The following is a 26,818-nucleotide window of genomic DNA, read 5'->3' as shown; positions in this document are numbered from 1 at the left end:
CTTGTCTTGTTGTGTTCACGAATTGACCAAGGAGGGTTCACATTATGGTGCTTTATCACGACGTGACCAAAGGCTAGTCACGATGTGAGGGTCATATGTTAGTGTTGTTGGCTATTAACTTTGACTTTAACCATTGACTTTCGGCATGGGTTTACTTTTGTTCAAACTAAGGGTTTTAGAGTGTAGTTTGAGAGGGTACTCTTTATTGTTGTTAGATATCTTGTAGGATCAGTCGTTACTGGGAGAAGAGTTGTGGTGTTTAGTTGCTATTGCCAACGTGAGTCATCTCACTATACTTGCTTGTGTGGTAGTATGTGCATGTTGGCCAGCTGGGTCTTAATTGTTGATAATTGTTATATGTGAACTGAATTGTTGATAACTCCTGGACTACTATGAGTCTATGGGATTGTTGGTAGTCCCCAGGTTTGCTGATAACCCGTGAGGTGTGCTGTTAATCCACAGGGTGTGTTGTGTTATATTAGATATTTTGGGGAACTCACTAAGCTTTGTGCTTACAGTTGTGGATTAAATATTTTTCAGGTTTTCATTGGATTGCAAAGGCAGGACTATACACACATATCAACATTTTTATGATTCAAGATTCTGCATTGTCTTCTTTATAACTCTGATTTTTGAATAATGTTTTACGAACAAGTGGTTTGACCTGAATGTAATTTCTTAAAAATGGGTGTTTATTCTATTTTAAATATGAAAGTAAAAATTAGTCTGAGTTTTTGGGATGGTACATATTTAACAACGGATCTCATATTAATTTATTAATCACATAATAAATCATCAAATCAATTATCTATTTCCAATTAATATATTAATCACATAATATATTAACAAATCATTTTTCTATAATTTCCCATTAGTTTATTAGTCATATGATAATCTAATAAATTATATTTTTCTCTTCTAATATCATTTCTAGATATTGTTGGTCATTAGGAAAACCCAAAAAGGACTTTGTTTCTAATTACAAGAATTTAGTAATTTAGTTATGATCATAGACAGTTTAATCCAACTGTGTTGTGCTATGTTGTGTATTGTGTATGTCAAAGAGAGGGAAGAGGAGGCACGGTTGCCTTATGGTGATTTGTTTTCTCTTCTTAAGGTTTATCCCTTGCTTTTTCCATTACTATCATTATTTCTTTAGATAAAAGATAATGACTAACATTCAAACCAATGATATTTGCACTTAACCACTTCATCTTATTAGTTTCAAATTAATTCACCATAACTTTGGTGTATTAACAAACTAATCTCTTATCTTTCTCTTTTTTTATTTTAGTTTAAATCATAGCATGTGGGTAGCCCAAAATGACGTTGTTAATTATGAAAAGTCACTAATTTCTTATGACCATGGACATATTTCCAACCGTACCAACATCAAGTTCTTTGTCGGCTAACTTTTTAATTTCTTTAAGATCCAACTGGGCAACAAATTTTTTGTTCTAATAAAGTTTTTAAAAGTAATATTTAAAGGATCCAATATGATATCCAAAAAAAATAACATGTCTCTAATATTGGTTCTAATTTGTCTTGAGCTTCATGGAGAGCGTAAGCCTCGTAACCTTTACTTTTAATATTTGATAGTGATGGAATACTATAATTCTATATTTTAGAGGATATTGAGGAAACCTTCTTTGTTGGTACAAGGTTTATGACTCTTATAGCATTTTCTGAGGCATAGCCTTATAGCTAATCGAAAGCGTAGTGTCACTCATCATGGACCAAACCATATATAGTAATATTCAGTTCCTCCTCTCTGTTATTGTAACATCCCAAAATTTAAGGCCAAAAATTTCATTTTTAAATAAGTCATTACATAAAACCATTAGTATAAAAACATTCATAGTAATGTCTTGTATCAAAACCCAAGTGTTAATAATCAAAATATAATATCATGAAACCATATCAGAGTGTAATCCCAAGGATCTCGTGTGCGGAAGACATAGTGTGATGCGCTGTGATCAAGCCGACTCATTTCCTTTAAAACAAAGCACCTGAAACCAAAATTGTAAACCGTAAGCACGAAGCTTAGTGAGTTCCCCCGTCATACCACATACCATACAATCATATAGCATACATACTAAACAATCATATAACATACCATACTTGTCAGGCATTTCTGGGGTGCCCGACCTACCCGGTATGGCCATTCTGGGGTGCCGACCTACCCGTGCGGCCATTCTAGGGTGCCGACCACCCTTCGGTCCTAAAAACTGAATCCCGAGGACTGTATCACCCCCTACCACTACTAATATGACATCTCATAACATAACATCCTATCAGACATATATGGGGTGTCTGACTACCCTTCAGTCCTAACACCGAACTCGGGGACTGTTCCCCTCCTACTACCCCTAACACATATCTCAGATCATGCTAGCATATAATCATGACATCACATACTGTCAGACGTATCTAGGGTGTCTGACTACCCTTCGGTCCTAACAATCGAACTCTAATACTATAACACATCAAGCTAGCATATAACATATCAGGTAGTAGCAAAACTAGATGATATCACAAAGACAATCATCTAACACACAACTCCTACTGGTGGGTCGGTATTGTGGCATTAGACCCACCGCTAGTGGAAAGTAACTCACCTGCACCGCTGAAGTTCTTGTTGATACCCTTCTGACTGTTATCAGACAACTCTCAAACTGCTGCTCCAAAAACTCCCCAATCTACTAATACCAAAAATAACACTTAGTCCCACACTGCCCTTCAACAGTCAAACTAAGTCAACTTTGGTCAAAGTCAAAGTCCTGGTCAAAGTCAACCCTCCAGACTGACTCTACTCACCGAGTCAGCTCGTTGACTCATCGAGTCCTTGCACTTTGAAAATTCTTAGAACGCGACTCAACTCGCCGAGTCACTCTAAGACTCGTCAAGTCTAACGATCTCTGAGTCCCATCCTGTTCAACTCACCAAGTCTCCACTCAACTCACTAATCCGAGTCTTAACTAGAAGGGTTTGGGGTTTCGCGACCTGACTCGCCGATTCCAAGAACAAACTTGCCGAGTCTAAGGCAATCTTCAACATACTCGCTGAGTTGTTCTTCCAACTCGCGGAGTCCATGCTCATGTTCATACAACTCGCCGAGTACACCCATGTGACTCGTCGAGTCTCTCTAGTTCTTAATCCATACAGTGGCTTTTCGAGCCATGCAGGGGCTCAAATCCATAGATCCATTCCTCTATAGCCTAACCCCCACGTAAAGTGGGAAATTTTACGTGTAACCAAGGAGTTATAGGCTTAGAACACTCTAGGGCTAGGGTTTGTAACAAAGGGGCTTCATCAACAACTTATTGGCCTAAACTTTATGACTTTCTGGATTATTACCAACCTAGATCTGAGGTAGCAACCTCAGATATACTCCAAACTCGAAATAGATCTCATTCATACTCAAAATGCCCAAATCTCAAACATAAGGTAGATCTAGATTCACAAAAGCCCAAGCAACAAACTATTACCTTAAATGAAAGCTCTAACTAAATTAAATCTCGTATCTACACCACTCCTTTGGAGCAAATCCCTTGATCTTCAAGCCCCTCTCTAAGATTCTATCCTCCAAGGCTCTATTCTCTCAAATAATGAAGGCTAACTCAATTCTAGGGTTTCTGGAACTCAAAAGGGGAGTAAATAGGCTGAGGGTGGGTTATAATGTGCTTTATATAGGGCACAACCTCTGGGATTAGGGTTTTTCTTGCCCAGAACAGAATCGTCGAGTCGGTCACTTACTCAATGACGCGGATCCAGCTCCGACTCATCGAGTTCCTCCCTGGACTCGACGAGTTGACTCTTGACTTAGAGTTTAACCTTTCTTTTCTTGGTCTTCCTGATTCTCGGTGTTACAACTCTCCCCCACTTAAACTAGACTTCGTCCTCGAAGTCTACCACGGCCAACTATTTCACAAACCACTTACTGCTTACCACTAGCTATGCACTTAACTTATCCGATTGAAATTCTTGAAAATGTGTTATCCCGACTAACCTGATCATTACCATCTTCCAGTGCACCACTTTTACCTAACCATCAAATCTCATCGGCACTCACAGTGCACCTACTGCTGGTACACAATGAGTTTACCCCTTTTACCCTGCATCACCACTAATCTTTCCAAGGCAACTTTCCACAAGCAACAACCTTTCCAAGATCATTCAATCCCTTACTAATCTGCTATCCGGCCACTCCCAGTGTCGGCCATCGAACCCTTACTCACGAAATAATTCCACATGTGATGCTCCAGTACTGAAATCTCCACTCCGTGCGAGAATTCAAACAATCCAATCGAGAAACTGATCTCTCTTTGCTAAGGTCAAAACTCAACTAGAACTATGAAACTGCTCTGAGATTACCTGATTCCGTGGTAAGCAACTTAGCATCACCCGCCCACTTGAACAACATGGTCGCCTTCAAAACCATATCTAACCTTTTCATGACCATGAAGACCAACCCCTGCAGGGTTCTAACTCGAAAGAGAAACAAATACCTTACACCATGATCACATTGACTCCGTTTGAAACCTGCTTTCATGGGGTAGTCTAATTCCCTGATAGTCCACCTATAGTGAAATGATATGATCCTGCTGTGAGAGACTTTCCATTTCCCAATCAACCAACTATTCTTCCTGCACTTGCAACCCAACTCAAAAACTGATACCGACCATAACACTGAAACTATCTGAAACACTGAACTGCCTAAAACACTGAACTACCTGACACACTGAACTACTATATGGCTGCTTCCCAAAATATCTCGAGACCTTCCTGGTCTCCAATCATTCGTCGGTTATCTGCAACACCGAGTTCCAACTCACATGTGGAGCCCAAGGACTCCTTACTTAGTCACTCCCACGACTTCTGAACGAAATCCTTCTCTGGAACTAGTTTCCACTACTTATCCTGTCACTGTGGCTCAAACAACCTCCCGATCCAACCGATCGGGTCTATACATCGAATCCTGACATCATCAAATCCAAGACTAAAAGTATTGGTTCCAAAACCAACAGTAGCCCTTAACATACACGAACCTAAGTGGTCCACTACTTCCCTGATCTCATAACTGTGGAGACGATCCGACTGTCGAATCGCCGGCTTAACCATAACTGAACCATCTAGGAAATCCGATATCTAACCCGTGGATTTCCATATCCTCACTACTGCACCCGAACTAGTGGGTACTAATGCTTCCCCCGCGTCCAAACAACGCGCTCATGCTGCCTACCAACCTGATAAATGCTACATCTACACCCACAGACTTACAACTTTCTAATACTATCTGGCTGCTAGTGAATGCTACGGTTACCCCCGCAGACTTACAACACTCTACTACTATCTGACTGTTAGTGAATGCTATGGCTACCCCCGCAGACTTACAACACTCTACTACTATCTGACTGCTATTGAATGCTACGGCTACCCCCACAGGCTTATAACACTTTCCTTAGTAACTAGTTGTTGCTGGAAAAATGTTGTGGCTTTCCCGCCGCTCTACCATGCTCTTCAGGCTGTCTCTTCCACTGACTACTAACATGAAAGCATCACTTGCTAACCGTTCTCAAGATCCTCATTCCGACTCACTAGAGTCCTACAGGCGGTCCTCCAACTCTGGATTCCCAACCAGCTACTAACCATCTCGATCACATGAACTAATTGTTAGGAAGTTCCTCAAACTCCCAACCCAGAACTCCTCAACCCATCAATCGTTGTGCTACAACCTTTTTTTTCTTGGAGGTCGCGTACTCTTACCCTTGTATACTCGGAGGGTTCTCCTCCACTTTGATCCTGCCTATACCTCACTGCTCAAAGCTTGAAAAGAATTCCCAATCCTTACCACCATTCCGTAATCAATCTCGCTAAAAATCCCAAGCTTACCATAGCTAGGGATCTAACCAATCCAGCTCCAATACGACCCATTCCTAAACTAGCGAGACACTCCAAGTCCCACATAATCTTGCTATAGCTACTGCAACCTAAATAACCCGCTCTATTAGGGAACAACCTATGACTATCAATCTAAAACCAAGGTATGCAAATGGCATATAACTCAACCACAAGCAGGTAATATAATACTCACAGATACATGCTTACTAACATCGATGCAGTACCATAACAATAGAGTTACTACAAAAGGGAAGAATTCAAACTACATATCTGCGATCTAGTGCGGCTCAATCTTGACTTTTTGCGGAACAATGGGCGCCTGACCCTGGATTCTCTCCTCCAATAAGATGGGACATCGAGACTTGAAATGACTCAGCTGGTGACAATGAAAACATCTTTGATCTTTCTTACAATCCCGATACACATGCCCCCTTTCCCCGCACTTGAAACACCTGAACTTGTACCAAGCAAACCCATGAGTCCCTCCACACTTACCACACACCTCTAGGTCCTCCTGACCTCCAGCACCCAAGTCAGCTGAGTAGGACTCCACACTTCTTCCCAATCTCTGTGCAACACGTGCCCGCTTCTTTTTTCCGAGTTGCCCTTCCAAACCAATCTCCTACTCTCAAGTGACCCCGACTACTCCATCAACCGTATGAACAGCAACTGGATGTCCTTGGAACTTAGCAGTCAAACGACCAGTGACCCATTCAATGATGTTGGGTAACTCCTCGCGAATGACTAGCGAAACCTCATTAACTACCCAATCATGCAAGGATCTCTCCTGGAGACAGGGTTCCCCACTTACTCCTGGCCCCTGATGGCAAAATCCAGAAATGGAATCCCCCTCTCTGATGGATCCCTGAACTCCATAAGAATCAGGCTCTAGATGAGCCCCAAACTGTCCTGAAACTATCCCAGCCCTAAAGGCCTGAAGATGACTGCCCATGAGCTCCACGATGGCCTCTCTAACCAAACCAAAAAAGTCACTAGATTCTGATCAATGATGTTGTGCACAATCTCTGCGGAAATGAAATCCCTCATCTGATCATCAAGCTACCCGACTCTAAACCCTAAGCCAGATTCCTCCCTGGTACCTGAACTACTAACTGGTATCTCACGCAACATCACCATGCTGGAAATATAACACATTACTGATCAATACACACCGTTGCTGAGGGATCTCTCACACACTCTACTAGTTCCCTGATTTTGCATCGGCCCCTCTTGAATCGAGTACGAGTCCTCTGCTTTCAGTAGTACGGGCCCATACTACCTTCCACATCTATCCGTACTTTCCTCAAGAGTTACCTCAACTCCACCAAGTCCCTTTTCTCTAATGCTAATCTTTGATACTCTCATCCTAGGCTTGCCCTAGGGAACCTCTGACTCCACCCAAACAGTCCTCAGCTGTTGAAGGTCTCCTCGTAATGCCAATTAGCCATTACCTGAATACCATCACATGTAACGAGGCTCGAATAATCCTTTGAGTAAGGGACTCATCCCTACAACGGTTAGACTCAGAGGAGAGCTACATCGTAGGGCCAAATCCATCACTCTGAGATTATTCAACCCTGATCACATGTAACATGACGTATTCACCTAATGGATAACTCCCAACACTCAGAGTCCCACAAAGCACAAAGCAAGCAGCATTCAGACAAGAAGGAAACTAACTCAAGCATATCTATTCCCATAACCAAGAATTTTCACTAGCATATAATGTTGAACTCATGCTATCAGGCATAACCTAACAGGCTATCCTACCGCTGTCTACTCAATACTAGCATGCAATTCTCATAAGGCTGAAGCACATAAGCAGGAACATAAGGCATCCTCCTAGATCCTTAGTCCTATACTAGCATGTTGTTCTACTGAAACTAAAACTAAAACGGGAACTAAAACTGAAACCGAAACTGATAATCATAAACTTGTATGGGTAATTTGGGAGTACTTACTTGAGCTCGGCTGATTGCACGCATCACACACCTTGTTCTTTTCAAAGTTCTTTTCTCTTTTCAAACTTCTTTTATAAAATGATTTTACTTTTCAAAATTTTCATAACAAGTCCTTAGTTTGAGTTCAAACACACCCGAGAGTGTGCCCGAATCCCTCAAACCAAGGCTCTGATACCAACTTGTAACATCCCAAAATTTAAGGCCAAAAATTTCATTTTTAAATAAGTCATTACATAAAACCATGAGTATAAAAACATTTATAGTAATGTCTTGTGTCAAAACCCAAGTGTTAATAATCAAAATATAATATCATGAAACCATATCAGAGTGTAATCCCAAGGATCTCGTGTGCGGAAGACATAGTGTGATGCGCTGCGATCAAGCCGACTCCTTTCCTTTAAAACAAAGCACCTGAAACAAAAACTGTAAACCGTAAGCACGAAGCTTAGTGAGTTCCCCCATCATACCACATACCATACAATCACATAGCATACATACTGCACAATCATATAACATACCATACTTGTCAGGCATTTCTGGGGTGCCCGACCTACCCGGTATGGCCATTCTGGGGTGCCGACCTACCCGTGCGGCCATTCTAGGGTGCCGACCACCCTTCGGTCCTAAAAACTGAATCCCGAGGACTGTATCACCCCCTACCACTACTAATATCACATCTCATAACATAACATACTATCAGACATATCTGGGGTGTCTAACTACCCTTCGGTCCTAACAACCGAACTCGGGGGCTGTTCCCCTCCTACTACCCCTAACACATATCTCAGATCATGCTAGCATATAATCATGACATCACATACTATCAGACATATCTGGGGTGTCTGACTACCCTTCGGTCCTAACAACCAAACTCTACTACTATAACACATCAACCTAGCATATAACATATCAGGTAGTAGCAAAACTAGATGATATCACAAAGACAATCATCTAACACACAACTCCTACTGGTGGGTCGGCATTATCGCCATAGACCCACCGCTACTGGAAGGTAACTCACCTGCACCGCTGAAATTCTTGTTAATACCCTTCTGACTGCTATCAGACAACTCTCGAACTGCTGCTCAAAAAACTCCCCGATCTACTAATACCAAAAATAACACTTAGTCCCAAACTGCCCTTCAACAGTCAAACTAATTCAACTTTGGTCAAAGTCAAAGTCCTGGTCAAAGTCAACCCTCCAGACTGACGCTACTCGCCAAGTCAGCTCGTTCACTCGTCGAGTCCTTGCACTCTGAAAATTCTTAGAACGCAACTCAACTCGTCGAGTCACCCCAAGACTCTTCGAGTCTAACGATCTCCGAGTCGCATCCTGTTCAACTCACCAAGTCTACACTCAACTCGCTGATCCGAGTCTTAACTAGAAGGGTTTGGGGTTTCGCGACCTAACTCGCCGAGTCCAAGAACAGACTCGTTGAGTCTAAGGCAATCTTCAACATACTCGCCGAGTTGTTCTTCCAACTCGTCGAGTCCATGCTCATGTTCATACAACTCGCCGAGTACACCCATGTGACTCGCCGAGTCTCTCTAGTTCTTAATCCATACAGTGGCTTTTCGAGCCATGCAGGGGCTTAAATCCATAGATTCGTTCCTCTAGAGCCTAACACCCACGTAAAGTGGGAAACTTTACGTGTAACCAAGGATTTATAGGCTTAGAACACTCTAGGGCTAGGGTTTGTAACAAAGGGGCTTCACCAACAAGTTATTGGCCTAAACTTTATGACTTTCTGGATTATTACCAACCTAGATCTGAGGTAGCAACCTCAGATCTACTCTCAACTCGAAATAGATCTCATTCATACTCAAAATGCCCAAATCTCAAACATAAGGTAGATCTAGATGCACAAAAGCCCAAGAAACAGACTATTACCTTAAATGAAAGCTCAAACTGAAGTAAATCCCGGATCTACACCACTCCTTTGCAGCAAAGACCTTGATCTTCAAGCCCCTCTCCAATATTCTTTCCTCCAAGGCTCTATTCTCTCAAATAATGAAGGCTCACTCAATTCTAGGTTTTCTGGAACTCAAAAGAGGAGTAAAGAGGCTGAGGTGGGTTATAATGTGCTTTATATAGGGCACAACCTCTGGGATTAGGGTTTTTCTCTCCCAGACCAGACTCGCCGAGTCGGTCACTTACTCAATGACCCGAATCCCGCTCCGACTCGATGAGTTGACTCTTGACTTAGAGTTTAACCTTTCTTTTCTTGATCTTCCTGATTCTGGGTGTTAGAGTTATACTATTATTCAGTTACTCACTACCCATATCAGATATGATAATCTTAATCCTTTTATTTAGTTGATTTTCTACTTCGTATTGAGATGTCTTGAACACAATGAAGATTTCAGAATTATGTTTAACTTTGAATAATTCATCTACATGTCCTTATATGTTATTTATATTTCTCGGATATGCTTTTTAGCTAGTCCATAAACATAACTTCAATTTTAGTGCATCTAGAAGTTTTTTTCTAACAAGTATATTAATCAAGTCAAACTTTCTACGAAAAAAATAATAAAGCATCGACGTTCCATATGAGAGTTGTCGTAATATATTTAAAAAACATCAGAATGCTGAACTTTCTATGACAAATGGTAATAAGACATCTACGTCACATCTTAAACATGACAAATGGTAATAAGACATCTATTGGGTTTAATACAAACAATCCTATGTGTGCATGCAACCCTAGTATTGGATCTATGTTTTCACTATTAGTTATACAGCTTTATGAACACAAAAAGAAACCTGGCATGCTACTATAATTTTCGAAATTCATATATAAAGCTAGAATACATACCTTTTGTTGTTATATAGCAATAACAACTAGTTCCTTGAATTTCCTTAGCTCTTGAAAGCAAGTACCACAAGTGTAGTACCTCTAATGGAGTCACAAACACCATATGCAACTTGGATGAAGAGGAGAAGAAAAGGAGGCACCAAAAACGGCTGGAAACCCTAATGGAAGTGTTGTCCACGTTTTTGGGGCCTAAGGGGTCCTTTATATACTAGTGTAGGCTTCTAGGGTTTCAGTCAAAACCCTAATGGACAGCTTAAACTCTAAGCAGCCCATGGAACCTTCTGGACAAGGCTATGGACGAAAATATGATGGGCTTCCATCATAATTTCGTTCACCCCTTATTCCTATAGCATTCCTTAGCCCAATAACTCAATTATCCAATAATTGCAGTCCAGTCCCCTATATTTAATTAATCTCTTTTAGCCACAAAATTAATTCTTAATTAATTCTTGACTAATATTAATTAAACAATATGATTTCTCCTTTAATATATTATTCTCATAATATATTAATAAATCATATTTAAACCTTTATCTCCTTAAATCATCCTACATATTGCTATGGTGAAGGCAACCCAAAAGGACCATGCTCATAATCGGGTCAAGTACATACCAAAATAGTTATGGACTTAGACACTAATCCAACAACATCTACGTCACATCTTAAACATGACAAATGGTAATAAGACATCTACGTCACATCTTAAACACACATTATAGTCATTTAAGAAAAGTTAGATATCGCAATTGACATATGTTGATTTTCTCTTATATAATAAAAAAGAATACGTCTTTTACTGACTTCCAAAATAATAAGATTTACTCCATGAAATTCCAAGAGGAATAAAAAGTTCTATGATTCTTTGATGAAAATTAAGGAAAAGGTTACTTGTGGTTTAAGAAACTTTGGTTAGAATAGGTTTGTGCGATGCGGAATCATTTTCACTCGTAACTATAATGTGAAAAATACATGATGAACAAAATTAACTAAAAGAAAAATGTAAGTTATTCCGCAACCAATTTTATTAGTATAAATAATAAGGGTTTAATTAGTTTTTGGGAAACATATAACGAGAAATATTTTTATGTTAGCCAACAAATTCCATAAACTTTTATAAAAATATAACAAGTTCTAGGTTTATGTTCCACCACTTGTTACATCAAATTTAGCATGTTTATATTTTAATTTTATATTGTTAGCTAAGTTTTAAAATTTGTGAAATTTGTCCAACTTTAAAGTTTCTTATGAATATGGTTTTTTTTTTCTTTATAAATTCGTCCCCAAAAAAAATTTACTTTATATAACTTTTTCTAAATTTTTTATACAAATTTTTAAAACCATTTTCTATATTTGTGTCATTTTATACTTTTTTTTAATTAAACTTATAAATTTGTTTATAATTGTTTTAATAAAACATTATAAATTTATTTATAACTTTTAATATAATGTTTTAATATTTTTATAAATTTCTAAATGTTAAAAAAAATATATTAAAAAATAATAAAATGTTTACAAAAGTTTGTATAAAATGTATTAAAAAATAATAATAAAGTTTATAAAAAATCAAAGTTTTAAAATTTGTAAAGTTTGTCCAACTTTAAAGTTCCTTATGAATATGGTCTAAATATTTTTTTTCTTTATAAATTCGTCCCAAAAAATTTTAAATTTACTTATAACTTGTTCTGGAACTTTTTTATTAATTTTTAAAAGGTTTTTCTGAATTTTTGTCCTTTTTATATTTTATAAAGTTTTTTTGTAAGTGTTTTAATATAACATTATATACTTATTTTATAACTTTTTAATATAATGTTTTAGTATTTTTATAAATTTCTAAATGTTAAAAAAATATTAAAAAATCATAAAAGGTTGTATAAAATGTATTAAAAAAAAGTAATAAAAAATTTTATTAAAAAAATCGTTTAAAGAGTTTATAAAAAGTTGTAAGAAAAGATGTTAAAAAAATGAATACTTTTTACAACATTTACAAAAATACTTTTTTGTAAAAAAAATATGTTGTAATTTCTTTTAAGAAGTTTATTAAAAAAAAATTGTAAAACTGTAAATATAAAATCATACAAATAGTTTTAAAAAGTCTAGAAAAGTTGTATAAAAACAGATTTGGGTAGAGTTTGTAAAAATTAAATTAAAAAACAAAGTTTGGACCACATTAATAACAAAACTTATAGTTTGGACTAAATTAATAACAAGTTTGGACCACACTTATAAACTTTGGACTAAATTCAAAACACTAAGCAAAAACATAAAGCTGAAAATTAAAATATGACATGCTAAATCTGGTCTAGCAGGTAGAAAAACAAAAATCGCAACTTCGTTACATTTGTATAACATTTTTTGGGGTTTGTTGCAACTTAAAAACATTTCCAACAAGATTTTTCTCAAAAATATTTTAAACCCAAATAATAAATAACAAATTTTAAAAAATGACTACAAAAAATAATATTAATACGTGACTCTCTTTCAATAAAATGCTGTAAACATGAGAAGTAGCATCATCTCTTTTATTTTACAAATTAGACCCATTAAATTAAATTAAATACGAAATAAAGAATGGAATAATTATGAAACCGATAGATGACTAGTTTGATGGTCTTTAATTAAAAGGAGGTCAACGCATACCTCAATCAATCAAAGCAAACGACATGATAGTGGTTGACCCGGTCGTTTGGCGCCCAACATTCATTTAGGCTTCTTATGTTCCCACAATCAATCTCTTTCTTTTATGTTCGTTTCTGTTGAATGATTAGATTTTGTGAGCATATAATCCTCATACAAATGTGTCTCACAATTTATTGTCTTTTCATTAAGGTATATTCATTGAATGTCATCAGATACATAAGAGTACCCTCGTTTCAAAAATACATGCATTCGAACATACACTAAACTATTATATTCACGAGTAATCATTACAAAGTACTAGATATAACTTTTTATTTGGAACCGGCAAATAATATATTAGAAAAGAGGCCAAAATAGCAAGAAACTATAGGCTAAAAGTTCAAATTGCAGATAAGAAATATTTACATACAATAGGAAGGACTAGAGCACCAGTCAATCCATTTATAAGAACAATTAACTCTCCTATGTTTAATCCATGAAAACACCATGGATTGAATGTTCCCCGCCAGCCATGTTTTGAAAACCGGACCGGACCGGCCGGTTCGACCGGTTCAACCGGGAACCGGTCCCGGATCCGGTTCTTAAATGCCAAAAAACCGGTATTCATTTGAACCGGTGAAAACCAGTAAAAACCGGTTGAACCGGTCAAAACCGGAAATTTAAAAAAAAAATTATTTTTTTTATTTTTTGTATTTTTTATATAATTAAATATAATTATGACATCATCCGGTTTTCCCGGTTTTTGAGACCGGTCTGACCGGTTGGACCATCTGAACCATCGAACCGGTAAGACGACCGGTTCGATCTCCGGTCCGGTTTTCAAAACATTGCCCGCCAGTTGGTTGGGTGATACCCGAATCTTATTAAAGACAAAATTGCACCTTGCTCTCCAGATTAGCCATGCAGTACCATAGCAAATGCTAATTAGGTTCCTCCTCTTCTTTAAGCATCTTCCCCATGTAGAGCAGAACCTCACCACGTCACTTATATTCCCAAATTGAGGATGAGGAATGCCAAACCACCTTAACATCTCCTCCCACACCTTTGCTGCCATCGGGCACTTGATCAAAGCATGATCAGTATCTTCTCTTTCCAGATCACAATAGCTGCACATAACTGAGTTGAAGTTGATTCCTCTCTTTTGGAGAGCACACGCAGTTGGGATACCATTTAAGACCACCATCCAAATGAAACACCGTACCTTAGTTGGGACCTCCGGAATCCAATCGATCTTCCCTCCTTCATTACTCGAGCCCACCATATCTATCAGTTCCCTTACCACATTGACATGGTAAACCCCATCCCCCGAGATGCTACATACCCACCTGTCTGGTTGGGAGTTTGGTAGGAATGATTCCACTTTGAGAGCCAATTCAGCAAATTCACATGCTTGAGAACTAGAGGATGGACTCGATTTCCATTCCCATGTTATTCCCCCGGTGTTTATCCTGTCCCTTATTTTGCACTTTTTAGTTTTCTCTAGCTTGTACAATTCTGGGAACATTGACTTTAAATTTTCGTTGTCCATCCATTTATCTAACCAAAACAACGTGCAGTCACCATTACCCACCTGTTTTTTTATTACTTCATCAAAATTGATTCCAACTTTTAAGAACTCGCTTTTTACACCTGCTATATTGTTCCAAACACCCGGAATGGACTTTTTTGAGATACAGTCAGCAGTTTTATTCTTGAGATTATGGATACCCATAATAGACTCCCTCCATAAACTTGTACCCTCATTGCGCAACCGCCACCACCATTTTCCGATTAGTGCCAAATTCAAAGCTTTAAGTGAACCCATCCCCAGACCACTAGTTACTCTAGGAGACACCACCTTTTGCCAAGAAACCCAGTTGATTTTCCTCTTCCTATCATCATTCATACCCCATAAGAATTTCCTTCTAACCCTTCCATAGTATTTATGACTCCAGAGGGTGCAACAAACAGAGAGAAATAATATGTAGGTAGATTACCAAGAACCGCCTTACATAGAGTGAGACGTCCCCCCATTGAAAGTGTTTTTGACTTCCATAAGGATAGTTTGGCCTGGAATCTATCAATCATCGGTCCCCAGTTTTTCTTTAACCTCATGTTCCCTCCTACCGGAACACCAAGGTAGTTGAAGGGGAGTTTGGCCGGTTCACATTCGAGGGGAGTGGCATACCGTGTAACCTCATGCATATCTACTCCAACACCAATTACCCGTGATTTGTGGAAATTAACCTTAAGGCTAGAAGTTACGTGAAAGCACCTTAGAATTCTTGCGAGATTCCTAATATTTTCTTTATTCCATTCACCCACGAATAGAGCATCATCCGCGTAGAATAAATGAGAAATAGATGTCTCTGAATGTGGGAGGGATATCCCAGTAAAAATGCCTTTCTCAAAAGCTGTGTTTATTGCAATATTAAGCCCCTCCATGGCAATAATGAAAAGGAAAGGTGACAGTGGATCGCCCTGTCTAACTCCCCGCTCCATTCCGAACTCCTTTGTGGGTGACCCATTTACTAGCACAGAAGCTCTTGCAGAGCGTAAACAACCTTGAATCCAACCACGCCATTTATCTCCAAATTCCAGTTGCATTTGAATCGAGTCAAGGTATTCCCAATTGACTGAGTCAAATGCTTTGTCAAAGTCCACTTTGAAGAGCAACATTTTCTTTTTTGCTTTCTTACTCCATGAGCACAGTTCATTTACAATCAGCGGACCATCCAGGATATTCCTTCCTTCAACAAAAGCAGTTTACACCTCTCCAATACACTTGCCAATAACCTTTTTTAGTCTGTGAGCCAAGGTTTTTGCAATTATCTTGTATAGACAGCCAATAAGACTTATTGGTCTATAATCTCCAAGCGTGATCGGGTCCTTGATCTTTGGTACTAACGTAATGAAAGAAGAGTTGCATCCTCTTCCAAGTCTCCCATAGTTTTCAAAGTATTTAACAGCATTTGTTATGTCATCTTGCATCTCTGCCCAGAACTTTTTAATGAATTGGAAAGAAAAGCCATCAAAGCCCGGCGCCTTTTCGTTCCCGCATGCCCATACAGCACGTCTGATTTCTTCCCTGGTGAATGGGGCTTCCAACTGGGATTTGTCAATTGCATCCAACGGGTTGAATTTATTGCTGAACAGCTTTGGTCTCGACGGCCATTTCTCCAGGAACTTTCTTTGGTAAAATGAAAAAACTTCTTGTTTAATAGTCTCTGCATCTGTGGTCCAAGATCCATTGATCTGTAGCCCCATTATTCTGCTCTTTCTAAGCTTGTTATTCACATATCCATGGAAGAAAGATGTATTCTCATCGCCGTCTATCACTCACTTTATTCTGGATTTTTGTTTCAGATCCAAAGTCGATAATTTCTCCATTTCAATTAATTTATGTATTCCAGATCGCCGGTCATTCATCTCCAATTCACTAAGTTGTCGCCTCTCCGCCAAACAATCAATATCATGTACCTGCTGTTTGATTCTCTTCAACTCAACTGTCTCCTTGGGGTATTCATTTGCTCTCCATTTTTTAAGTTCATTCTTCAAGAATTTGAGCTTGGCCATCAGATAGTAATCCGGGGTACCATACCCCTTAAAATTGAGCCAGGCCCTGACAAAAACATTATCAAAGCCTTCTTTCTGCATCCATGAGTTGAAAAATCGGAATGGGGGTTTTCCAAAGTCGGGTGCAACAGTTTTTAATACAATAGGGCTGTGATCAGATACATCCCTTGGGAGTGCAGTAACAGATACTGAGGGGAAGACGTTTAGAAAATTATTACAAACCAGGAAGCGGTCAAGTTTACTTAATTTGATATCAGTTGGGCAACAGAAGGTATAACGCAAACCACCCATTCGAATATCATTAAGGCCTGCTTCCCTGATGAAACTATTGAAATGAAAAGCAGACTGAGGGCAAAAATGCGAATTGTAGCGTTCGTCTGACCGCCTAACAGTATTGAAATCACCAAACACCACCCAAGTACCTCCTTTATTCCTTTTTATTTCTAATAATTCATCCCAAAGCTTTCTTTTCTCTATGCTAGAATGTGGTCCATATTCATTCACTAAGATAGTGTCCCCTTGAATTCCTTCCCATCTCCCAATTGTTTCCAGTAGATATCTCGATTTTATGATCTCAGAGACTTTGAAGATCCTGTTGTCCCAAATGCTTACTAGACCACCAGACCTACCTTGGGATTGAATTGCCGAGTAGCTAAAATCTATTGAGCCCCAACATCCTGCGACATCTATATCATTCACATTCACCAGTTGTGTCTCCTGCATCCCCACAAAGAAGGCACGATGTTGCGTCTTTAATCTCCTCACCCATTCGACCTTGTAGTCTTCGCCTATTCCACTCACATTAATGCTGATACAATTCATTGTGGTGCTGCAGCCTCGCCAATTTCACCCATTACTCCCTTTAAAATTGGGTCATTGGGGCTAATTTCGAACCCTAATGCATTCCCAATTTCTACCGTCTTTCTAATTTCAGTTGAAGAAGAGGAGCAATCGTCAGACACGTCTTCATTCAGGTTTCCATGACTTTCAGACGGGACTATGTTAATGTCGATTGGAGCGTGATCGACTTCTTTGACTACCGCCGTTTGGGAAGCCATGTGTGACGGGGGTACATCAAGGTCAAAGAGGCTAGTCATCTGATTTATTAAAGGGATAGGTCGTCTGGGTTCGTCATGCTCTAGTCTCCTCCTTTTCCCCAGTGAACTACATACTTCAGATGACTGGCGTATGCCTTTGTTTGATACAATAGGAGACGAAAACGGCCCAAAACAACCAATTAGGGGTAGCTCATAAGAAAGCCCATTTAAGTTTGGGTTTGATTCCATACCTGGGCCAGGGCAGTTGTCCTTTGAGTTGTGGATTAGACTAGGGATGTTACCGTTATCCATTAATGCCTCCAAGATTCTAGGCGATGCTACGTGTTCAGTCAACATAGAATCCCGCACCATCATTTGTTCACCAGGTGTCCGTTGCACTTCTTCCGACGTTTCGTTTACCTCACTTCTGACCACCGGTTGTCTGGTCGGAAATTCATCTCCGATCTCTGTGTTTATCGCTTGTCCACCTTCCGATTGAATCACATTCTTTTCCGTTTGTAGTTCCGGTGATATCTCACCTTCTTCCTTCTCATCGTCTGGGTTCCCCATATACGTGTCCGATATCCCATCCTCTTCTTCATTCCCATATTCACTGTCTTCTTCGTCGTCCTCATCCTGTGTCTCATAGTAATCCTCCGACTTGTCAAATCGAAAAGGAAACCAATCTTCGTCAAATTCGATGATACCAATTTTAAAGACCCTCCAGTCAATGGCAACTTGTAATTCTTCATTTACTCTGGTTTTCCTTGAGGTGAGAATTCCAATCTTTGGGCACGACAAGTCCACCCTATTTGATAAATCTTCATATGGTGCTATTGTCTTCCCCAACCCTTCAGTGATGCTTGCAAAGTTACGTTCCCCCCCCCCCCCCCCCCCCCATAAGTATAGTGGAAGCCCTGTAATTCTGATCCAGGCTACTCGCTCAACTTGCATATCAGTTTCATCACTCCAATTCACCCACTTCAGAGTTTCTTTCCACCTGTTCTCATTATTCAAGAAATCTTTTGCATCTAGTGAGCTGTCGAAAAGAAACAGAACCCTTAGCCCCCCAACATATTTTATCTCTAAATCTGTTTCACCGTTATCTCGTAAGAGTTTTGGCAGATGTCCCAGATGGTCTAAGGTCAGTGCTTCCCCAATGAGTGATGTCTTATGCAGCCAGTGGTAAGTCTGATTGTCCCATTGTAATTGGATGGGCCTTGGTCCCGGTGGTGCCGGCGGGACAGATTGAGCTGAGTTTTTCCCCGACATGTGTGGGGGTCTAGTGACATCTGTGAAGGTCCGGTGATCCCTAAATGTATTCCATCTCCCAGTATTGTTCACTTGTATTGGCCTCCGGTTTACATTAGTTGTATGTGGGTTTGGGAGATCTTTCCTTCTGTGTCTCGCCAGGTTAACTTCCAACTTATTCCCTCTATATGTCATTCCATTAATCTTCTCTTCTAGCTCCATGACATTTTTGACCTCACCAAACCGAACAAATACAAAATACTTCCCATTCTTTCCTTTCTTGTCTCCCATGTAAACATCTGTAAACTTCCCAAATCTCCCAAATGCCTCTCTGATTTCTCCTTTCTTGGCTTGTTCTGGAACATTGGTGACGAAGTAAGTTGTTTCCTGAATATGCTTTGGTCTCGCCGGTGCCTTTTTCCTTCTAACTTCCGTCCACTCCATTACCAGTTACTAGATATAACTATTTGGTCAAAGCAACCAAATAACATGTATTACTAAACCATTAAACTTTTCTTATGAACTTGTTTTGGTTATATATAGAACAAGACATTATTTACTCTTTATGCTGTTCACTAGATTATAACCAAAACCAATGTTTAAAAACAAGAGATAATAACTTATGAGAGTAACATATTTTTGATTATGTTCATATTTAATCACTTTTTTATTTTCCTGTACACCATTTTATTTTTAATATTCAAAAAAATATCATATTACAACCGGTGATTACGGCCTTGGCTAAGAGTATTTTATTCATATTTAATCACTTTTTTTTAAACAACCAATAAAAAACTAAAAACTAGTAAGGAGCTAAAAAATAATTAAGAGTTAGTATGATTTTAAAGCCAATTCACTCATCCCATACATCTACTATTTCTATTAGAATACCACAAGAAAGAAAAAATTATCCAATTAACAATCTCATTTTTTCTAATCTTTCCTATTCCAAACTCCATATCATTTCGAAATGTCCACGTATATCATTTCAGTCGTGTATAATAAAAACAACAAAACATGTGTCGCTCATTGAACCAAGACTTGGACACAAACATATAAAACAAAGTTGCAAATTCTTTTCCATCGAGAAAGAACGTACCAAAAATGGTAATATAAAAAGACAAAAACATCCTCCTTATTCGCATCACAAAAAACAAGCTTCCAAAGTTTCTCTACTAACAAAAGACTACCCTCATCATTAAAAATAACACCAAAACGCTTGTTCATTCCCAATCATCCAATGTCCTTTTGTAGTAAACGCAATTGCAAAAAACTAACATTACAAAGTTTATCCAATCCCATCCAATAACTATTTCATTTTTCACTATTAAAAATAATAGAAAGCTTTTCCAATCGTGTAGAATGTCAAGCGTAATAAATGCATCCTTAAAGGGCTTCTCATTGCCCATGGCCCATGACAACAACACATAATAATAAATCACCCAAAAAAGAAAAAAAGTGGTGCCAAAAGATATTCAAACATTCACATTGGCAAAAAAAAAACAATAAATTCCAACAAACAAAATACACAATAATTATACCTCAGACCCCATGAAAAAATATCGGAGAACATATCATATCAATTGTAGGCAACACAAACAGAGATTTTAATTAAAGCAAAATATAGACGACCACTTGTATTCTTGGATTGGTCAACATTCTTCGGAAATTTACACCTGGTCAACCAAGCCAATAATAATAACAAATTAAAATAAAGAAAAAGAAAAAAAAAAATTTACAGTTTTTTTTTTTTTGTTAATTTTTTAATTTTACCTCAAAGTAATGGAAATGGAAGAGAGCGAGATAAATGTTTATTTACAGGGAAAAAGCTGTTGAGAACAAAATTTTAGCACCAACAGAGTAACACATACACATGAACCATTTTTTATTGATTAGTTTCATGCTTATTATGCTATCTGAAAACAAGGCTTCCATTTTGTTGCACTCTCAGATTTTCGATAAGTGATTGGTAGAATGACTTCAACGACTTCATATCATTGCCCTGATAATAAATAAATAAATAAACAAACAAATAAAAACTTCATTTATCACTTTACAAAAACAAATATAAATACGAAATAGAAATAAATGCGTACCTGTACTTTCTGGCAATACTCTTCTGCTAAATCTTGAGGACAATGTGCAGCAAGAAACCCTTTTGATACAAAATTAATCAGAAAATCATTTCCAAATTTCTCATACATAACCTTCTGAGCCATTACAATTTCCCCAAATAAAACAAACTGCAAAAAAAAAAAGTATAAACTTCACATAACTTTTACATACAAAAAAAAAATAAATAAATAGACTTACAGTATTTGCATCACGAAACTCAAAGGACTTATCGAGGACACTGTATAAACAACAGTTTGTTGCAAAAGCCTCGATTACAAAGGTTTGAAAACCAGGTACCTGTATACATAATTAATAAAATTAAATACAGAAGTTTAAATGGAATAAATGTATACATTACCTTTTCTTCACCATATGTCCTATTGCACCAATCTTTAATCAGTCTAATAAATATTTGTACACAAGCCTAAAGCAAACCAAAAAAAAAAGAAAGATTTCATCAGATTCAAACAAGATTTTATATTTTACATTTTATATTTTTATAATTTATACCTTTCTAACAGTGAGATCTTTGTGATTACAGCAAGTGAACAACAGTAACTGCATCATTGGATCCAAATAGACTCGACTTTTAGCAGAAAGAAACACAGATGATAATCCATGTGTTGCTACCACATGAAGAAACGTGTAGAATGTTCTTTGAAGCTCTTGTAATTCACGAATTTCCTAAACCAATCGTAAAATACATATTTTTTTAAATCGTTTATCTGATTAAAAATAATAATAATAATAATGTACCTCGGTGTTGCTACCAGGTCCTGAAGGAATTGTATCCCTTGGTATAATACTAAATACTCTACTTGAAATAACAGGGTATACATTTTCAAGAATATCTTGAACAGAAGTATTGAATTTGCAAATGAGTTGATTTATTAGAACAAGAAACCCCACCAGTTCTTTTGGCTGTGTATGAGGAAAGTCATTGTGAGAAAAGCAATAAAATGGAGGAAATAATAATAATAAAAGATGGGGAGATATTGAATTAAATGCTAGAAAGGAAATAATTAATTAATACCTCACTTTCAGAAAGAAGCTGCTCCAAGGCCTTTGGAAGGTAAGGGAAGACAGATGATCCTAATGTCTCCACCATTCTGTGAATAAATGAAGTAACCTGACAAAATAAAAAAATAAAAAAAGAGAGTTTTTAATTGAATAAAAGTGAAGAATAATAAATACATCACAAGAAAGAAAAAAAGGATTCTTGGATGTACCTTGGAGCGCAAGGTTTCTACTTTTGGAAAGATCACAAGGATTTGTAACAGCACATCCAATGTCTATAACAAAATATGACACTTTTTTTAGTTTTTTATTTTTTCAAGAAAATGTAGAAATTGAGAAAAAGATGATATGATTATTAACCTGTTTGAACATAAGGCCAATTGCTGGGCGACTAGCTGTCACAAGTCTCTCACTAAATCCCTGTAGGAATACATATATTGAAAGTTATATAAAATGTCATTATCCATAAATAGATGTAAAGGAATGAATGAAAACCTTGCTGAGTGCATTAATGGCCATGATAAGTTGTTGGATATTGGCAACTTTTGATTGTGATTCTTCTGAGTTTTGAACTCTTGAGTTCACAATCAATATCTCAACCTGTTTTGTTTCAAGATTCTTGTGTTATAATAAGAAAAGATTCAATTTAACATAAAAAAGATTGAAGCTTTATGACCTGTTGACAAAGGGGAGTAAGCAAAGATGAAAGATACTCTGTTTGCTTTTCAAGTGGAACATCTTCCATTCCAATTAACAATCCAATTGCTTCAAAAATATGACTACCATCTTCAGATCCAGAAAGCTCTTTTGATGCATAATCCATACTTGTAAACTGTGAAACTGTATCATTCAGACTCTGAAGAATTGTTTCAATGAAAGGAACGAGTTTTGCTTTGAGCAATTTCACAACTCTCATGAAAAGATAACTCGCCCTTCGACTCACTTTCACTTTTGAATGATGGATACCTCGATCATCAAGAAACGCAGCTAAAACTAAAGGAATGTATTGGTTGTTTTCAAGAACAAATTTCATGTATCTTGTTATTGTATCAAGATACACCAATGCAACAAGTCTGTTAGAATGACAAGGAAATTTTGTGGATAACAGCATTGGGACAAGTTCTCTCAAGATCCCACTACCTGTTCTCATTGCCTCATCACTTAAAGATTCACCAAATGCATAAAAGAGTGATAAAGCAGCTTCTACTTCTTCAACATTAATGTCATGAGAGGACCCCACAGCACTTGATAATGAGTTTCTAATGAAGATTTGGGTGACATCAGGTGCTACACGCCCTACTGTACGAAGCAAGACTAGCAGATCTTTTCGGTGTTCAATCATTCTATCTTCTTCTTCTCTTCCTACTTTATCTAACACATCAAGATTGTCCCTATACATTGGATCAAACCTAATTTGCATTCGGATTACCTCCAAGATCTGGCCCACGTGAAAAAGCTGTGTTTCTGACAATGGAGATACACCTTTCATTGTTGCAACATATCCTGAAAGAAACTGGACAATACTGAAGGTTGTATCGAGCTCACAGTTTTGCATAACGTAGAAAACAGAGGGTAAGACTTCATTCAGAAGATCAGTGGAAGCTCTTTTGTGATCTCCATTGTTGAGATTCTTTAAGCAGTCTAGAAGCACAGAGGCGTAGCCTATGAGCAAAGAGGCTAACCCTGAAACAAATTCAGAGTCGACATCACCTGCTACCAAACCAAAAACCCTATTCATTTGAAGGCTCTGGAGAAGGGTGAGTTTAGCTTGTGAATCCATCCGTTTAGAAACAACAGCAAGAACACAACCGGAAGCTGCAGACCTGAGTTGATCTGGTAATCCTTCTACTAACATTAGTTCGAATAGTAAAGGGAGGAAAGTGTTGTTTGCCACTAAACCGATTTCAATCCATGAGATGTATCTTCTCATGGTGTCGAGAACAAAGGAGCAGAGTTCAGAATCGGTGTTCTTGTACAGGGAGACAATGTCATACCAAGCATGAACGATCTGATTGACACATTGTTGTCTCATTGCATCCTTGATCTTCCCTGATACCACACCCTCTTCTGGTGTTCGTGGATAGTCTTGGCTTATCAATTCATCGTCCAGAGCATTTAGAACACGACAGAACATATCAATCACTAAACCGCCTTTGCTCAAATTAGGGAGAAAATCAACGAAAATGGAAGACCAGATTGATGGATACTCATAGTAGATGAGAGTAACCATAACCTGAGCGAGCTTGTTCTTTACATAAGAAGGACCATCCAAAACCTTAACGGAATTGCTATTATCAAGTGTTTCATAGCACGCCATGGAGAAAACCGATGTCCTAACAAACGATTTCTCTTCTGTGCTCATTCCGGAGTAGCGAGAACGCAATACTTCATGCAAACATTGTAAACACCAAAACTGAACTTGAACGAGTTTCGAGAAACACAATCGTTCGATACATATACGACAAATTGATGGATTATCTTTGATTTGTTGACAGAATGCAACTGCTTGTGATTTCAATACAGAAGTAACAGTCCCCGATTCATCAAAGATGATGAGCACCGCCTTCTCCAGATCATCCATTGATGCAAATCCACTAATCTTATAGAATAAACCCTAACGCAAAACCTCAGACCATCAAATCCGAATCCTTACAAGCTCTTAATGTAAATCAGCAGATTAACAAATCGAATGAATTGAATATACGAATAGCCAGTATACCTTTGCGGTAGAGAAGGCTTGGATATCTAGCAAAACCGATCTTGGTTCACAAGAACTAGGGTTTCGTGACAAAGATAAAGAAATGGAGGCAACAAGAAACAATCTTTCTCCTGCTCCTAGGGTTTCAGATAGTTGAAGATTAATGTAAAAGCGAAATAGCGAGAGATTAGGGATTTTGAGGAGGTTTTCGACGAGTTTTGGGTTGAGTGAAGGACAAAGGTTTATTCAAGAACACATATAGACTAACCACACCGCCACCCATAAACCCATGTATTTATAGGGTACAATTTTGAAGTGTCTCAAGTATCTTTACATTTCAATCTTTAAATTTTGCTTTTAAAATTGTAATATTAATCTAATTAAATTTAAATATTCTGGTAATAAATCAAAATTTTCTTGATTTAATTTTTGTGATTTTCTTCCCATTTTTTATTTTTCAAGCATTTTTGGTCAAATATACATATCAATTTGTTTATTTGAAATTTCTTTCTACAAGTAGAAAATTTAATTTTTTATTATTCAAATCGATTTCCAATTTAATATGAGTATACGTTTCGTCAATTAGGCTTTTTTAAACAACAAACACTCCTAACAGTATTATTTGTGTCTTTAATAAAACTGAGCCCTCTATATATTTTGTTGCAAGACCAAAACATGATACATCTTCAAGTTAAAGATGGTATAAATATAAGTTATAACGAATAAATTCATAAATAAAAATATTTGGTAAATGTTAACTAGTTAAATTGATTGATTCCTAAATCATTTGAAATGAATGTGTAATCTTTAAATTGTTTTATTCTAAGAAAAAAATTTATAGTAATGATATAATTTTATATTTTTATTAAAAAAAGGTAAACTATTTTATGAGCACGTTTGATATTATCCATTTGTCATGTCTAGTTTTGCTTTTTTTAGTTGAAAATATATGCATGAATTTTCTTTTTGCATGAATTCGTTCGAATTGCTGCAAGTTCTATAATGTATCTCCGTTAAAGTAGCTTTTTCTTTTTAATAATTATTGCGTGAATGATGAAGCTACAAAACTTTACGATCATATTTATAGTCCAAGTTTGATCAAATATTTTAGTTGCTTAGGCCATAAGGTATAGTCAAAGTTTAATTTTGCTAAAAAAAAACATCAAGAAGCAATGAAAAATCCTAAATAAAAACTTGACATGATTATTAATATGGCTTTATTGGTAATCATGCAGTTAACTTATTACAAGTAATTTAAATACCGATACGTGTTGTTTTGTGATTGAGAGAATTAGAATACTCAACTTTCGCAAGATATTTGCTTGGGGTTCAAGTTGATAGAGGGTTCTCGAATACATATAACTTGCACTATTGCACAAAGTATTTACTTGGGATTCAAGTTTCCATCGCATTCTTGTTTTCTTGGTCACCAAGTTCGTTGTTAAAAGCACGTGATTCTTAAATTAGAGTTTTTGCTTTTGAACAGAAATAGTGTGTATAATTTACTCATGAATCACTTGTTTTATGTAATAATTTACCTTTAAAATTTTAAATGGTATTTTACAAAAGTTTTGCCTTGTTCTAAATATTTAAAGATGTTATGAATATAATGATGACTGCGAGATGATGTCGCAAATGTGCACCGCAACAACAAGGCGCTGCTCCAACATCTCAAAAAATCTCATGGTAATATTGTTAAGTGTAGCTCACGCTAAGTCTTGATCAAGAGACAAGTTGTAGCATAGTTTGTTATGATGAGAGTTTTTGTAATGTGTTTATTTCATTTTTTTTCATTGTACATGAAATTATTTAGTTTTTGTTAATTTT

At 37.3% G+C, this 26,818-nt stretch overlaps 2 protein-coding genes across 2 annotated transcripts; both read right to left on the bottom strand.

Annotated features, from left to right (window-relative positions):
* Positions 1-16,636: 16,636 nt before the first annotated feature.
* On the bottom strand, positions 16,637-17,695 carry LOC145040140 (uncharacterized). The gene has a single exon (XM_078988116.1). The coding sequence runs from the start codon at positions 17,693-17,695 to the stop codon at positions 16,637-16,639; it is 1,059 nt and encodes a 352-aa protein (XP_078844242.1).
* A 2,900-nt stretch (positions 17,696-20,595) lies between these two features.
* On the bottom strand, positions 20,596-25,253 carry PSD (ARM repeat superfamily protein). The gene is made up of 12 exons (XM_078991293.1): positions 22,970-25,253; positions 22,789-22,893; positions 22,654-22,713; positions 22,506-22,568; positions 22,310-22,405; positions 22,033-22,197; positions 21,787-21,960; positions 21,635-21,700; positions 21,475-21,573; positions 21,258-21,404; positions 20,935-21,163; positions 20,596-20,837 (listed from the first exon to the last, which is right to left on the bottom strand). The coding sequence occupies exons 1-11, from the start codon at positions 24,872-24,874 to the stop codon at positions 21,074-21,076; spliced, it is 2,970 nt and encodes a 989-aa protein (XP_078847419.1). The 5' UTR covers positions 24,875-25,253; the 3' UTR covers positions 20,596-20,837; positions 20,935-21,073.
* Positions 25,254-26,818: the final 1,565 nt, after the last annotated feature.

Source organism: Lactuca saligna, chromosome 4 (genome assembly GCF_052625555.1).
Source record: "Lactuca saligna cultivar CGN05327 chromosome 4, ASM5262555v1, whole genome shotgun sequence".
Lineage (NCBI taxonomy): Eukaryota > Viridiplantae > Streptophyta > Magnoliopsida > Asterales > Asteraceae > Lactuca > Lactuca saligna.
Note: the sequence above shows the minus strand (reverse complement) of the source record. Positions and strands in the feature narration are given on the sequence as shown.

Coding starts and splice junctions, on each gene's coding strand:
- LOC145040140 (XM_078988116.1), bottom strand. CDS start 17,695: ATGAATTGTATCAGCATTAATGTGAGTGGAATAGGCGAAGACTACAAG.
- PSD (XM_078991293.1), bottom strand. CDS start 24,874: ATGGATGATCTGGAGAAGGCGGTGCTCATCATCTTTGATGAATCGGGG. Junction 22,714..22,788: donor CCATTAATGCACTCAGCAAG/GTTTTCATTCAT, acceptor GTATTCCTACAG/GGATTTAGTGAGAGACTTGT. Junction 22,406..22,505: donor TAGAAACCTTGCGCTCCAAG/GTACATCCAAGA, acceptor TTATTTTGTCAG/GTTACTTCATTTATTCACAG.